The following is a 16472-nucleotide window of genomic DNA, read 5'->3' as shown; positions in this document are numbered from 1 at the left end:
AACTCATCTTTTTCTATAGCACCTGCCAAACCTCATGTACTGCAAAAATCACTTTGAGTTTACATCTGCCCAGTAGTGACAGTGGATCAGAGAAAAAATTGGCTGATCATCAGCTTACAAAAACCAGGCTTGATTCTTTCAGCCCGGTCACTGCAGAACGCAGGAAATAACCACTAGAGCCACTGTCAAGCAGACCGTGGCTCCAGTGGGAGACAGACTAACTAAAAGAAGTCTTTATTTTCCCTATTTGCATTATGCCTAAAGAGAGAAACTTGTCTTGTGTTGCCCCGTTACTGCGATGCGTGCTTCCCTGTCCTGAACAGGAAGGGATGAGATGTAATATTGGTCTGTTCCAGCAGGATCTGGAGAAGGAAACATGGTTCCATGTGGACAGCGAATCACTGTGTACTGATACTACATAAATACACAGTGATAGCAATGCTCCCTAGGAATAGCATGGGTTAGTTCTGTAAGGGCAGTAAGTTCTCAATGTCCAGAAGCTGCTGTCCCTTAATGCTCAGGGCACAACCCACAGAACCTGGAAAAAACAAGGGCAGGATTTGAACCAATGCAGCAGCCACTTTGACTTAGAGAATAAGTCAGGTTGGAAGGACCTTTGGAGGTCACCTGGTCCAACATCCCTGTCAAAGCAGGGCTACTTCATATCTTTTATTAAAACATCCTTCCCCTACAACAACCAGTTTTAAAAAGAAGACCTAATCAATCTTGGCACCAGAGCTAGAAAAACAAAAAGCAAACCTACAGCAAATCTCAAAGAAAAGTAAATGCCACTTTAGAAACTTATCTCAGTGGCGGATTCCTGCTAAAATGGTATCTTAAAACAGCAGTTAAATGCAATTCACACCTACTGGCAGCTACATTCTGCCTTGTTCTTTTGCAGAAAGATTTGCGGAGATGTGATATGATCAGGTGGTGGTGAAGTTCTAGATTAGATTACTGGGAAAGTCTCCTGGAAATTGCCAGCGACTGCAATTAAATTACAATGATGGGGAAGCAATTTCCACTCTTCAATATATTGCTGAGATTTTATATTTTGTTGCATAACGAAGAGAGCTGCCATTTGATTCTCTGATTCCTATGTCTAAAAAAATGCAGCCTACAGAATAAAGACAATAGGTAAGGTGGATGTTTTTATAAAACCTACAAACATGGGGTTAAACACAAACAAATACCCATGCTTAAAAAACAGTCACGTGTTCATATACCATCAGCAATGGAGACCTTCTGTATATGGTAGCACCAGCCTTCAGGAAACTGCTAACCCTAAGAGGTTTATACGGTACCTCTGGAAATGATGTGTTTTAACTATTTAAAGTGTGCGTGCAGGTATGAGCATTGCATTGAGTACCCCAGGTAGGAGGCCATTTTGGGAGAAGATTAATCCTAAACATGCTGTGCTGTTCCATATATACTGATGAGGAAGCTTTACTGTCATTCATATATGAAACAAGAAAATAGCAACAGCAAAACACACCAAAAGTAACAGGCCGCATGTGTTCGATCTCGCCCAAATTCACCAACGTTGATGGAAATGCAGAGAAAAGCATTAATAGATGTATTGTCAAGCAAAACAGATTTGTCCCCAGGTTTTTGACAGAAGGATACTCACCACAATAATGCTCTCATGGTCTTGAGTGGTTAAATTGTTGTTCTGAAAAGGTTGAACAGAAGAAATCAATGCACAATCGGCCTCCACAGTTGATACATTAGCATATTCCTAGCTACCACCAGACACAAGCAGAAGGGCTCAGTACTGCAATTGCTTGGTTTTAGAATAAAATTAATCAAATTAAAACCATTCTCTTAAAGTAGGGGATACAGCTGCTGCTATGAAGGATTGCACAAGCTTTTATTTTCTCCTCAGTACCACCAGATTCAAGCCACCTCAGTCATGAAAGCTGAGAACACAAACATCAAGATGCCAGAGCAGATCTCAATCAACTGGAAAATTAAAGTAATGCTATGTTTCTTAAATATATTTCTTAGCCCAGTTGGTATCCAAGAGATCTAAAAAGAGGATTGCAGTGGTGGGTACTGGTGGGTAGTAAGTTACTGGTGGGTAGCAAACGAATTGCTGCATTTTGCCTTCCAGTAAAGTCAAGAAACTTACTGGAAGTCCCCTCTGCTACCTCAGTTTTCAAAAGTGAAGAGTCTGTTTTCTGTTTTCAGCAACATGATCCATTTCGAGGTTATAACTTTTTAAACCACTAAGATCTTAGCTCACTGAAAAAAAAATAGCTAGCAACTTTTCTGCTCATCAAAAATCTCTGTATACTAGAACTGGAAATGAAAAACCTGCGTGGCATTGTATTCCCTGCCCACAGAAGGTTAACTATTTTAAACGGACACAAAATAAGGATAGACATTTCTGAAGACGGAAAATTATTTGACAGCATTGTTTATAATAAAACAGTTGCATAATGCATTTGTTGGTATACACATATTACTGGCCTGGTACAAGGATGATCAAATGCCAGTGAAAGTTAAGGGAGGCTTTACAATAGATTTCAAAGAAGACATGAATCAGACCCCTATAAATACACACACACACAAAAAAAGTCTCAAGAAAAAAAGTGGTTTGTTTGTTTCTAGAAGTCTACATAACGGGTCAAATTCCCTTTTTCCTCAGCAAGTACAAATTCCACTCACGTCACGAGCACGCTTGAAGAAGAATTCTCAAAACCCAAGTTAAAAGAAAACCCATCGCCCGGCTTTTTAACTGTTTGTTCCCCATCTCAAGGTGCCGCTGGCTCCTACCTCCGAGAGCAGCTTGGAGACGATCTCCAGCGGCGCCTGGTGAATGGAATCGTCCTGGAGCGGAGATGTCAGCGCCATGTCCACCAGCGTCCGGATCTCCTTCAGCACCACCTCCCAGCGGCTGGGGTTGCTGAGCACCTTCTTGTACTTGTAAATCTTTTTCTGCAGGAAAATGGAAGACAGCACTGTAAGCCCCTAGAGAAACTGCTGGGACAGGGGCTTCTACATGCGGCTGTCAAGTGGGCTCCTTTACATGTTGAGTTTTGTCTTTTCTACTTGTTAAAAAGCTCTGCTTAAAACATTTACATGGAAAAGGAAGCTTCATGTAGCTAAACCAACTTGGTTGGTAGAAGCGCTGAAAACCTGCAGTGCTTTTTTTTTTAACATAAGTTTTTAAATTTCATAGCATCTTTCTTCATCTCCTCAGGCAAACACCTTATTCCTCAGTCTAACAATAGGTAACTGCTAGAAGTCCTTTTAAAGGGAGGTGCTCATGGAGAAAGACAGACAGAGACAATTAAAACCACATTTTACAAATATTTTATTCCACATTGCTAATTAATGAGTTCAAATTCAGGATAAAAATAAATATTGAATTGAAATATTTCAGTTCATCCAGAGATTCTTTTTTTTCCCTTTATTTCTTGGAGAATCCTGAAATGTTGTCAGAAAAACAAATTTAAAACCTCCAAGTCTTCCATGCAACAGAATTTTTGTTCTCCAAAAAGCATTTCTGCCCAAACACAAATGACCTACTCTTCCGTATTTTCCTGCATTATTTCTGGTGGTGTCTAAACTACTTTTTTAATTACCTGGTAAGCAGACTGGCTGGATAAGCAGAGACAGTTCTTACCTCCTCAGCAGCCATGTTGCTACAAATGACTCGAATAGAGACTGCTTTGTATTATATATAGTATTCTTTAGAAAAAACCCATCCTCCCAAATTCCCAGAGGTAGCTTGATGAAACTCTAGAAGTTCAAGGAAATGATGACGAGAGTTAAATGCCGCTCCCGATGACAACAGCAAGGACACACCACAACCTGCCAAAACAGACAGGCCGCGAGTCGCCACCCGGGCGCGTTGGCAGGGGAGCAGCTCTGCTGGCTACGGCCACGCAGTCATCGGAACACACATTCCTGGTTAGTTTGCAATCCCTTTCCCTCATCTCTCACGCCCTGATCAAAGGGATGAGCACCCTCACGAGGAGGGGACGTCTTGGCCACACGTTCGGGTTTATTAAACGACGCGGGCTGGGCAGCTCGTGGCTTTGCATGAAGCCCTGAGCGCTCTGCACTAAACCCAGACCTTCCCTGCACAGCAGCCTTGCCAGAGCGACCTGCAGCACTGCTGCTTTCTGCCAGCCTGCACATTCACCTGCATCAACACCAACAGCACGGGAAGGCCAGAGGACTTTGCAACAGGCTGCTCTATTTGGTGTTGTTTTGTTTAAAACCCTCATGGCTACACAGCTTTTCTCCCTTTCACTCATCTGGGGCAACCCTTCTGGAAGCACCTGCTTACCCATCGCTTCCTTCCCATGGTGGTGGCAACAGGGCTCAAGCCCAATAGCAAACAGAGTTTCCTGCCTATCCTAACCAAGACATGAAAAAAAAATACAAAAAAACACAGATTTCAAGTGCTCTGTTCTTTTTTATACTATGTGGGGCCATGAGGAAAAGAGAGTGGCTCTGGGCTGACGTGCAAAGCCAGATAAAGCAATCCAATTATCTTTTCAAATAAATTCTTACGAGGACAAAAGCACTTGCTTTTGGTAGTTCACACTTCATGAGCATTTTAAGCCACAGAAAGGCTAAAGGAACATAAAACACAGGCTGCAGACACTATCAAAGGTATTTTGGATTTCAGAAGGAGCAAAAATCTTTGTATCTCTGAGCTCCTTGGAGTAATGAGGGTCCACTGGAGTTTTAAGCTACTGATACCACTTCTATTACCATTGCAGATTTTTGGACTCTCTAGAAAACTTGAATCATGGAGAAATTAGGGTTTTTTTTCTTCTTCTTCTTCTTTCTTTCCTTCCATGCAGGGCTTTTTTTAGAGTCTTTTCTGTTAGAGCCACTCCGGCACTAAATAACTCAACTTCAAAGCCCATCAGCCAGCTCTGTAACTTGACGCAACCCCTTTCTGACTAATTGAGGACACTAAACATAGCCAGCTTGGCAGACAGGTTTCCATGCTGAAATATATTCCTTGGTCCCGTACTACGAACAAATGAAATTCAAAGCAGAAATGAGAGCATTTCAGATGAAGGAGAGGGGACGGGAGGAAGGACCCGCTAGAGCATTGGGTCATGGTACAGATGCCAAGCTGGGCTGGCCCGACCCGGGTGAGTGGCTTCTCGAATCCACTCGTGCTCGAGGCAGGGAGGAGCAGGGGAGGTTTCCTTTGTCTTTTAGACATGTCTATTAAAAATTAAAGTTCTGTCGATGCTGACACACACGAGACAGAAGGAGCCACACTCCCTGCTGCAGCAGAGAGCCCTGCGCCCGCACCGGGCCCACGGCAGCTCCAGGGAGCACCGTGCACCGGGCTCCATCTTCGAGCAGCACTGCAGGACTTTTGAATGATGGTGGGAAAGAAGGAGAAAATAACTGACTCCAGAAGCCATCCCCAAGAGGGTTGAACTCTGCCGTCCTGACCCTTTGCCCGTGGTTACGCTGCGGTTTTTCTCAGCAGAATGCTGCTCACTGCTGAGCGCCGTGCTGAGAGCCCCCATCAAAGCCCGAGAGCCATCGGTCGGTCGCAGGAGCGGTTTGCTCTGTGTCAGCAGCCCTTGGCCAAGGCTGAGCCATCCCATCTGCTCCCCTCTACCTGGGGGCCTCCGGCTGAGCCGCTCGTCGGGAGCCGACGGGAAGCTGCCCCGGGAAGAGCCGGGTCAGGAGCCAGGCCCGGCAGCTGGTGCAGGGGGTTGTGCTCTGCGCACCGGGGCAGAGCGGGCTTTGGTCGAGCAAAACGCCCTCACTATATTCACCTCTAATGGCACGTGCAAGAAATGCACTAGAGCGGGAACGCCATCCCTCCGGATTTCACCAAAAGCAGCAGTTTCTGTAACACGAGCAACTCCGGATTCGACCCTTCTCGTTACTGACCAGGCAGAGTCCCACAGCTGACGTCACTCTCAAATCCAGCTATGCTGATCTTAAAAACAAAACCACTGAATATAAAAAGTACCCAGCAGCAGCATGGGGAATAAAAGACACTCACAAGGCATCCTTCATTCTCAATCCACTATAACTGAGTCTTGCCGAAAATCCAAAGACTTGAATTTCAATCTTCCTTTAGAGGAACAGGAATTGAAACCCACAGGAGAAAAGTGACTTCTGTGGTGTTACTGAGCAAGCGTGCGACAAAAGTCTGCAAGCCCTGGCTTTTGCCATCAGGGCTCAAAAGCCTTTGGACACTGCTGTGAACACATTCAATAGAGCCCATGGCACAAGAGCCTTCAAGTTTTTTTCTAAAAGACATCTTTATCTGTTATTATAGCCCATAATGGCCTCATCCTGCAGCCTTTATTCATACACCACTTCCACAAACAAAAACTGGGGCAATAACCATAATAGTTATGCAATCAAGATTTTCAAAGAATGGACTTTAGTGCACAAAAATATAAGGCACAGCATCAACACCTCCTTCAACCTTAGCAAGACCTCCCAAATCAATAACATCTCAGAGCAGCTGGCGCACTCGATGCAAAAAGCACAAGAGAAAATCAACTTTCTTGATGCCCAAAATTTCCCCCCTACTTCGTCGCTGCCCAGTGAACACCCCACTTCCCTGAGAACCAGTTTTCCTGTCACCAAAGTGCCAATTAATTGCCAAGCCTACTGCAGCAGGGCCTGTTAAACCCTAGCCCTGTGCTCTTCGGCCCCGCGGCCGCCGCCGCAGCAGCCCTTGCCAGCAATTGTTTATTTCTTGCTGAGCAACGAGGGCAGCTCGAGCTGGAGGGAAAAGGTCAGGCTCCCGCACCGAGGTCCTTCCCCGCTCATTGCGGGGATGGCTGAGCCTAGTGTTACACTTCAGTTCTGAGGGGGAGGCAGGCTGCGCGCAACGGAGGTGTCACTCGCTAGATGCAAACGGCTAAGTGCAGAGAATTACCTCCACTAACACCAAGACAGCATCCCCACAACTCATCTAGATCCATATTCTGTTTATACCACCAGGGAGCTTGAAAGTGTTCTGGGAAATGCATAATTAAAACTTGCTGCCAACAGAAGTTTCCACTATAGTCAGAGGGGGGACTAAATCACCAGGTGCATCCCCTGAAAGCCTTTGAACCTACATTCTGATCTGTAACACTCACCAGTACCAGAGAAAAAAGCAACTTGCCGGTACAGACCAAGCCTCCAAATAGCCCCATTTCAGGCTGAGGCCAGCAGCAGATCACACAAACTTCACCAAATCAGGGCCTTAAGGCTGCTCATGCTGCCTTAAGTTTATGCCTTACAACCTTTTCAGGCCCAGGGAGTTTCCACATTTTAATTTTACCTGGTGCTAAATGCTGAAGTGCATCAACTTCTCTGCTTCAACTGTTTCTTAGAATGCAATCACTTTGCTCTGGGCTGACTTGCCTGCAGGCTCCTGCCACAGTTCAAAGAACTGGAGGCAAATGATAAGAGACTCCTTGATCTTCATGCAGCCAAGATCTACAAAACACTTTTTCTGTTCTTTTTCACTGATTCACTTAAAAACCTCTGAAGAAATCACCATTTTTTATTGCTCTATGATTAGCACCCATGAATTGAAGGCCTGAATAAATATATCAAGTGACAATCTCTGCCCTCATCAGCTCATGGTCGTGATGACCACAGGCAGAGAAGAGCAACTGAGTAAGGAAAGGAGGTGACTGAGGTTGCATGGGAAGCCACCACGAGGCCTTGACTCTGGCACGTCCATGCCAGCCGCCGGGCCTCGGTGTCTCGGAATGAAAGCCCAGCCAACGCGAGCTGGGCTGCAGGGAGCAAGCTGAACGCTGGCATCCTGCTGCAGGGCCTCCCCTTCAGAACACCTCTCTCCACCCATGGATTTACCTGCTTTCCCCCCACACCGGTGTCTACCGTCTCGCTCCAGCTCTCAGGAATTCCCAAACATTAGAGTTGGAGCCGTTTCCAAGCCTCCGGAGTTCAGCGGGTTCAGCACGCGGTGCTGTGAGTTCAGCTGTCACTAATACCCAAGCTGGAATGACACACCAGACACTTGCCACAGGCTCGGAGTTTGTCCTTTGCTCGGATACCAGGGGGACCACACTGCCACGAAGATCCAAGAATGCTGAAATAATCAGGAATTTCAAAGGACGGATTTCTGTTGGACCGACAGAGGTGCAAAGGGGAAGCGTGAACTGAGGTCCCATAGGGCAGCTCCAGCACCTCAATCACCCACCTGTGTAATACAGGGCAGCTGCAAGATTAACGCACGGAAGAACTTACTTCCAAAGCATGCATATATATACACATATATATATATATATAGCATATGCATGTATATATATATATATATATACACGCATGGTTATATACACACTACCTTCTTTGCTTAACGCTGTCACCAGTCTGACCATTGCCCTGGGCTTGTTCCCTCAGGTATACACCAGCATTTCACTGCTAAGATATCTTTCAGGAACAAAATAGGATGCGAGGATGGGAAGGGAGGAATATTACATCTAAGGGAAAAAAACTAACAGTGGGCAAACAGGTCTATGATTTATTGGCTGCACTGGAGGAAACCTGCATGCAAGACAGCATGTCTGCCTCCACAAACTGATGACAACTCAAAACTTGTGACTTCCTTCTAGCCCCCCAAGGGAAGCAGGAATGGGTTATCTTTGCTAGACCTTCCCCACAGTTAGCAAAGAAACAGGGCTTTGTTTTTGCTGATCTCCATTCTTTCCCTCAAATGCCTGCACACAGCCCATGGGTCATGCGGCCGCAGGAACGCAGCTGGCAGCTCCAAAAGCAGATCTCCCTAGCTGTGCATTCGAGATGCTGCTCAACAGCTAGAAAATGCAAAGGCCAACTGTGGCTCCAGCTGCTCTTTGCACGGGCTAATGTGGTTACTATCGTAATCAGACCTGTCCACAGGGGAGAGGCTTTTCTGGCAGGGCTGGCTTTGATGCATTCCCCGAAACCCTCCATCCCTGCTTCCATTTCCTTTTGGCAAACGCTCCCATTCTTCAGGCCCCAGTTCCAGCACCAGCTTTACACTTCAGGTTGGCAAAACCTCAGCTTTCATCCTGCGCACAGCAACTGCTGTCCCGTATTTTTCGTAACGGAGCCAAGCTAGGGTTTGTTTTTAATGTTGCTCTGGCTATGCGGAATTTCACTACGACTGCAGAGACGCTTCTAGGAGAAGCGCCACCACTCCCTGCTTGCAAGGAAACATTCGCAGAGACACAGCTGTGGGCTTGGGTGGCAAATCCATGTCACCTCTCCTCAGAACAAGAAACACTTGAAAACGTGTTTTTAAACCATGTTCACTATCTTTTGCAGTTGTTTTAAACAGAGTTCACCCAATGCCTTGCACTCCTGATCTCAGGCAGTTGCCTTGCATTGCACAGAGAAGGTAAGTCCTCACTGCAGACTCGTGGTCCTCACACACTTTAAATGCTCATTCAAAATGAGTAAGAAAACTCCACTCAAACAATCAGGGCAGGAGCCAGACTTCCTGCTTAATCTAAACCGCTTTAGTGGCTTCTTACTCATCATCAAAGAGTTTCAAACACGTTTAGGCACAACTGTCTCCTCCTCTTGCAGGACCTGCCAGCTGCCGGATTTTGGCCCTTTTTTTCCAGCACAGACACTGTCTGGACATATGATCTCAATGCTCTGGCACAACCTATGGTTTCCGAATGGGTGTGAGCCTGAGCTGCTCCTATATTTGAGATTATGCAGCATGAGATTAAGTCAGCAAAACCATCGTATTAAAAAAAAAAAAAAAAAAAAAAACTTTAAAAAGCAGACTAATAGGTGAAAAGCAGGGATATGTGCACCATGCGCACTCCACTCTTTCAAAACCCTCAACAGACTAAGTGCATTGCACTTCAGGGGTAAAAAATAAATAGTACTAAATGGTAAGGTATAACACGCACTGTTTGACTGGGGAGTTTAGCACACATGAAACAGAAAGCAGAGGACACAGAGCACTGTGACATGAACAGGGACACAGGTCTGGTCCTTGCCATGCGCTTCTCTGTGTGGAGCACTAACATTACTGACCACCTTATGCACCCAAACGGATGCAGGTTTCCAACACCTTCATGTTCGTGCACTTTATATTCCACACCTGATGGCTGTGTCTGCGGAGCCCAGTCCTTGACAGCCCCCAGCTCCCCAGGTGCAGTGGCAGTGACTGACTTTGCCACTGCAGGGAAGAGATAGCGTGTAGGGGGAAAAAAAAACACCCAACACACACGCACGACCTTGCCCTCGTTGCCCTTGGAGCGGGTCTGCCCAAGGAAAGGCAGCGCACGAGGCCTCCGTGGAGCCGCCGCGGGGACAACGGCCCGCGCGGCCCCTGCGCCCCGGGCCCCGCTGCCAAGAGGGCTGATGGCGCCGGGGGCGCAGGCCGCCCTCCCGGCCACGGAGCTCACGGGCATTTCGGGCGTGCGGATCTGTGAGGGGAAGAAGCTGCTACTTGAGAAATGACCTCAAATTAGGAATAAGCGGTTACTAAGGCTATGTGTTTCGGTAACCGTTAACAAACGCTGATCTCCAAAAGGGAATCCATTCCAATTCTGTTTTCTGGGAAATCCTAGTAGCTCCAATAGCACTAAGTAGCACACAAAGCAATTATTTCTTCCCAGATATGCAAACCAGATTAAAAAGCCACGTCATCCCTTTTCCTTTTCTCTCTGCCCTGCTAGCAGCGCCCCCCCTCAAGTCTTTCCTGTCCTCCTCCCCATGCTCCAGTCAGCAAAACCTCCAAAACGGACAGTAACTTACCCACCTGTTTCACTTTCTCCTCTTTAGCAAATGTATTATGAGTTTCTAGCACTTCAGCACCATAAATGGCTTTGAAATTGTCTTCTCTCTCATGTGCACCTGCATCATCAATGTCGTCAGCAAGAGAGATGTGCATGGCTCGAGGAACGCGTTTGTGTCGGAAAGCTGCTGCGGAGCCCTAGGGAGAGCGCAGGCACCGGGCACCGACGCGATGCCTGCAAGCATCTCACAAGGGACTTCAGCAAAGCGCTTCCATCGCCAGATCACTGGGATTTGAAGCTCTGGATTTCCCATTCTTTCACAGGGAGACATTAGATTTCACAGCAGCATTTGCATCAGAAACAACCCCAACACATCCACAATTTGACATGCCGTCTTACCACACCAAATCAGCATGAAACCTAAACCTGCTGCAATGGTTACGCTACTAAAATGTCTGCAAATCTCTGGCCTGTTTGCTTTCTCGTTTGTATAAATGCTACTCTGTGTACAAGACCAAACCACGCTTGGGTTTCTGACCCCAAGGCAAACTTCCTTGGGAGCATCTGAGAATTTTGGGGTGCTACTAAAATCGCTGCCGGCCTCACTTTCACAGACAAACTGATGCAAACAAATGGCACGTAACAACCCTGTTGTCCTTGATTCATCTGGTCTCTGGTCACACAGTTTAGTCTTCTCATCTGAAATATGATAGTAAAAAGCACCAGGGAACGGGCTGTGGCAAATAACTGTGGTGCAATGGCATCTCTGTGAAGGCAGTGGAATGAAGGGCATAAATTACACTTACTAGCATTATTTTCTGTTATTTTTTCAATTTTTGATAGAAATATTACTCTGGGAAAGAAACAAAAGTGTGACAGATAGACAAGCTGAACGTGATTTATCGCAAGAGTCAGAACAGATGATAAAAACTTCAACATTTAGAACATTTTGTTTCAGGGTTTTTTTTTTTTGTGGTTATTACCAGTTATTCTATAATTTTATAATACATTATGTATATTAGGCACTGGACAAACAGATTTTACTGGAAGAATTAAATGTACACTGAGGACAGAAACATGCAAGGCAGGAAAGGGAAGTCTAAAGCAGCATCTAGATCCTGTTGCTGCTTGGATCCTTTAGATCTCATGTAGGTCTCTGCCACCAATAACGTAATTTGCAAGTGTCCTCATAATGTCAATAATGCTGAACTGGTCCCCAACGCAGTGACTTAACAAGGCACTTAGCACCTACCAACTCCTGGAGTTCAGCGTTCACACCCAGTGCATCATGTGAGAAGGATTAATTATTCTCCTGGCGAAGACACCCATGGCTGTTCCTGCAAGAGGCCTCCTAAGAAAACCCAGATTTTTAGCTTTCTTCTGCAGCTGGGCCCCTGAACGAGAGGGCAGCTTTGGTGCATTTTACGTTATGACATTTATAGAGGAGAAGTTGTAATTTGGTGAAACTAGTGGTCACCATGACCTCCAAGTCTTGAATTGTTAGGAGTTAGTCATCAGGTCAGCCTTGGAATAATGCCTAAGAGCAATTCACCGGCACAAAAACCGAGGATCCCTCTTGGCCAGCACTTCAGCATTCCTAAGAAGCAACATATTCCAGCAATTGCATTTACTCCTCTTCAGAGCAGAGACCTAAGCACACAGTAACAAGCTGGCCCGTTTTTCAGCTGTTTTTGACACCCCTCTAATATTTTTCTAAATAGGACAGTTTCATGGGTCTAGGGGGGAAATTTAGAGCTGGTCCTGACTTAGCTAGAAACTTCGTGGCAGTTTGTGGTCAGATTTCACCACTAAGCTATCAACTGGCTTGAGTTCTGGGCCTGGCCTGGCCATGCAGGAGGCAGCTAAGGGTACCCAAACCATGTGTGGACGTGGCAGGACGAGGAGGCAGCAGCTCCGCTCCAGGCTGGTATCTCAGCACGTTGCCCAGAGGTTCTTTTGGTTGGCAGAAGTGCTGGGCTGGCCCAGACGTGCAGCTCCCAGAGCAGCCCTGACCCGCACCCAGCACAGACCCACGGCTCCCTATGGGCACAACCTGGTCTAGGGTCACCCACAGCAAGGCACGTTCCTGATGCCAAGGCAGCTGTAGGGGTTTTGTTCAAAACCATGTTAAAAATTAACTCTTCTACTTGTTCCACTGAAAACATCACCAATGATTCATAAAAACGAGAAAAGACTTTCTGTCTAGATCCAATTCTGTCAACATCTTGTCTGTTTTTCATCTATTCACTTCCACCTCCCAAATGAGATGAATGTCTTCCTGCAGCTGACGGCCCTGTTACTTCTAACAAACTAAGACCTCAGAAAGAGAAGATGGGGCCAAGGCTCTTGAAGTGGCTTCTGATAACAGCTGCCCTCCGACTGATCAAACCTGTGCGGGAAGAGGAAGCAGCCAATGGATATAGAAAAGAAAAGAAAAAAAAATAACAACACTCCTGTGCTCATGAAACTGTCCTAAGCAATAAAAGAAAAAAAAAAGAGGAGAGTATTTAACTACAAAAAATAATCATAAGTAAAAGGCTCTGCAAGTAGGAGAAGATTTTCAATGAGGTAACTCCTGGATTTGCTTGGGAATTGCTTAGACTATGGACTGGGCTGTCTCATTAACCACCGCGAGAAGAGTGAGGGAGGCTGCATTTCGCATTACCTCCTCAATGAAAAGAACAACAAATGCTAAATCCTGACAACAAATGCTGCCTAACTGTGAGAGGGAGCATCAGGAATTGAAAAACACTGACTGCTCTTAGTTCCGTTATGCTCATTAAAAAGTTCTAAGTGGTTCAAGCTTCTCTTCTTAGCAAGTCACATATGTGAACACACCATTTACTCCCCGTAGCTGTTTCCTGCAAAATATAAAGTCCAGCCTTTAGCTCGGTCAGGATGTTCAAGCATCCTTGGTCAGGAGACACTGCAGCAATCTTTAAAACCTGCTGGTGCCCCAGCGTGGAGAGCCCTGCGTCCTGCTGCGAGAATAAAGCCACCAGCCAAACCTGGAGCCAAAACCATTTATTCTGTCAAAGCAAGAACCTCGCTCCTTCAAAAACCTAAGTGCCAAAGCCCACAGCGCTTTCAAAACCCTGAGGTTTTACAAGGTAAAACTTAAGGCCTCAGCTTAGCTGCCCATCAGTACAGCATTGACTCAGACACTAAAGGGGGGTGAGGGAAGCATCATCAGCTGCATTGTATGGAAATTATTTACTGCTTTTTATAATAGTGGGAAAAGAAAAACACAGAAGTGAAGTTCTGTGCTCCACAAACACACTTCAGGTTTCAGGTAAAAAAAAAAAAAAAAAGCAAAGAAATGGCTGGGACTGTGACAGTTGCATGTGTGCTGTGTAACCACCAGAAAGCAGGGCTAACATCCAGGAACTGCCATTCCAAAGAGCTGCTGAGCTTTTTAAATAATATTTTTGCTGTGAAGTGCAGCACAGGGCTTTTCTTCATTGAATTGTCACTTGGGTATCAAAGCTTTCCTCTTGCAGGTCATAAATCAGGTGATTAAATACAAATGACAGACACAGAGCTTTTTAACCATAACTGATGTGATTTCTTCCTGATCTCATGGTTTTAAGACATGAGTTACCGAGGGTTAGGGCCATAAATTTCTTTAATGTTATCATTTAAATTCTATATAAACCCCACTCCTGTATCAGCACTATTTTTAATCATTACCATGGTGACAAAACTGTAAATGTGCTTTATCAAAGGAAGCTTTACCACATCTTCAAAAACACTTTCTCTCAACTTAATCTTTTGCACCTTTAAAGTACAGAAAAATAAACCCCTCCAAACTCTCACTGTTAGATGTGGGTACAGACACTCACATAGCTCATCAATCACTTATATGAAAAGTATTTTCTATCTGCAGGTAGTGAATTCCTAAACTGAATAAAGTAAAGGCTAGAGAGAGCATCACTATTCGGGTCAAGTTTGCAAGAAATCCCTTTGCCAATAATAAGGTTCCCTGGGCATTAAAGAATCTATTTCCTGAAGACAGAGATACAACAACCCCTCCGGGAGCCAGAGAAATATTAATCCAAAATTAAAGCTGTTGAATAAAGGCCAACATTTCTCATTTTAGAATTCATTGCAGAAGGCTTGCGAATCCCAAATGACAACGTCGTTCCAGTTTCCAATTCATGGGAATCAAAACATGGAGTCTGCCTGGAAAAGGAAGTTTTAAACCAAGGCAGTTTGCTGGCAGAGCCGGGGCAGCCGCGCGCTCGCGGCTCCACGGAGGTGACGGTCCCCCCGTTCGGCACCGGGAGACCATCCATGGCTTCCCGGCACAGCGTGTAGTCGCAGAGAGACCACGTTAGGGTAACACCAGCTAGGGCAGAGGCTGAGGAAGAAAAGGCAAAGGGGCTCTACGATTCTACAGCTGGCAAGTTTTCACTGTGCATGGCAGCAGAGAGGTAAAAACCCAATCCAAAAAGCATTGCTCGTAAGAAGAAAGTTGAAGGCTGGTTGATGGCATCAGCTGGGAGGACTAGAGAGAGGCAAACGTTTCTGGAAGAAGGCGAGAGGCGCACGACAACGCTCAGCTGTGCTCCCGCTCCACACTTTCTGCACAAGACCTAGGTCTGCTCTTCCTTCATGGTGCCAACTGAGGACATTTCCTCCGAAGCCCTTCACCTTACACCACTGCATCACTCACCTCACTAAGCAACCCATGCAGCTACATCCCATAATGAGCATGGCGCTCACCGTTTATTATCAGGCATGTTAAAAAACGCAACTTAAACTGTGCAGCCTTCAGACATCTTCCCCCACCAACGTGCATCTGTGTCCACACTGTGTGTCACAGGAGAAGAGCCGACCCCACCGGTGTCTTTTCAAGCTCAGTGCAACATTAGTCAAGTGTCAAATTCAATTAGTCAGGTGGGTCTTTTCATTACCAATACTGTGAACGCTCCAAGCAGAGGGGTACGACATCCTCCTAAGTTGTGCAAGACGTTAGGAACACACAGACACAGGCTCGGATGGATCCCTCCGAGCCAGGCTGCGGTGCATCCACCCTCACTGTATCCAGTCTCGATCCGGAACCAGGAATAAGCTGCATGTCACTCACTTTCATGTATTAATTAAAGGTGCTGATATGTTTATTGATAAACTGTCATGACTGGAAGCTACCAGAATACAAAGACTACAGATCAAGGTTGCAATCCAGCCTCCCTGGTTGAAAGGAATGTTGCCTACACCAGGTATTAAGGAGTTGTGTTATGTTTAAGTATCTGGACAGTTGTTAGCCTGTTCTGCTTATTCTCTGCACAAAGACAGTCTGGCTTAGCTATAACCCAAAGGAAATCAGGATTTCTAAAAATAGGCTGAGGTAGCCAATAATCCTTTAGGAGTTACACACTGATACACACTGATACTCTGATTAAATGAGGAATTATGAATAAGCCTTAGTGGGAACACTTGAATCTAATGGAAAAGCCAAAGGGAAATGAGTACATAAGGAACAGTCTGCCCCGCTACCTCCAGACTCCCTTCAGCGAACACAGTATTCAAGGAGAGAGTCACATCCAAAAAGCCATGTAAGCAACTGACAGCTACGTGGCGGGCTGACACACAAGATCTCTCGGAGCTGCATCTGAAATATGGGCAGTTACACATTCCCTTTTCTTTTATTTCTGTCCATCCGTAGCATCTCTTTTAATATTCTCTGAGCTGCAGAAAAAATATTCTTGATTTTTGTTCTACAGATAGATATTGAAGCAAAGAATATTTCCAGGGTGC

At 45.7% G+C, this 16472-nt stretch overlaps 1 protein-coding gene across 1 annotated transcript in view; it reads right to left on the bottom strand.

Annotated features, from left to right (window-relative positions):
- The window catches only part of CMIP (c-Maf inducing protein), a 124083-nt gene that overhangs the window by 29984 nt on the left and 77627 nt on the right, over positions 1 to 16472 (bottom strand). The window contains exons 4-5 of the mRNA XM_088529057.1: positions 2779 to 2940; positions 1631 to 1672 (exon numbers count right to left, since the gene is read on the bottom strand). Of these exons, the coding sequence (XP_088385183.1) occupies positions 1631 to 1672; positions 2779 to 2940 (204 nt within the window). The remainder of the gene's footprint in view (positions 1 to 1630; positions 1673 to 2778; positions 2941 to 16472) is intronic.

This window comes from Tinamus guttatus, unplaced genomic scaffold, assembly GCF_059628265.1.
Source record: "Tinamus guttatus ecotype Peru unplaced genomic scaffold, ASM5962826v1 Tinamus_guttatus_pri_ptg000323l, whole genome shotgun sequence".
Taxonomy (NCBI): Eukaryota; Metazoa; Chordata; class Aves; order Tinamiformes; family Tinamidae; genus Tinamus; species Tinamus guttatus.
This window is presented reverse-complemented; position numbering and strand designations above follow the sequence as displayed.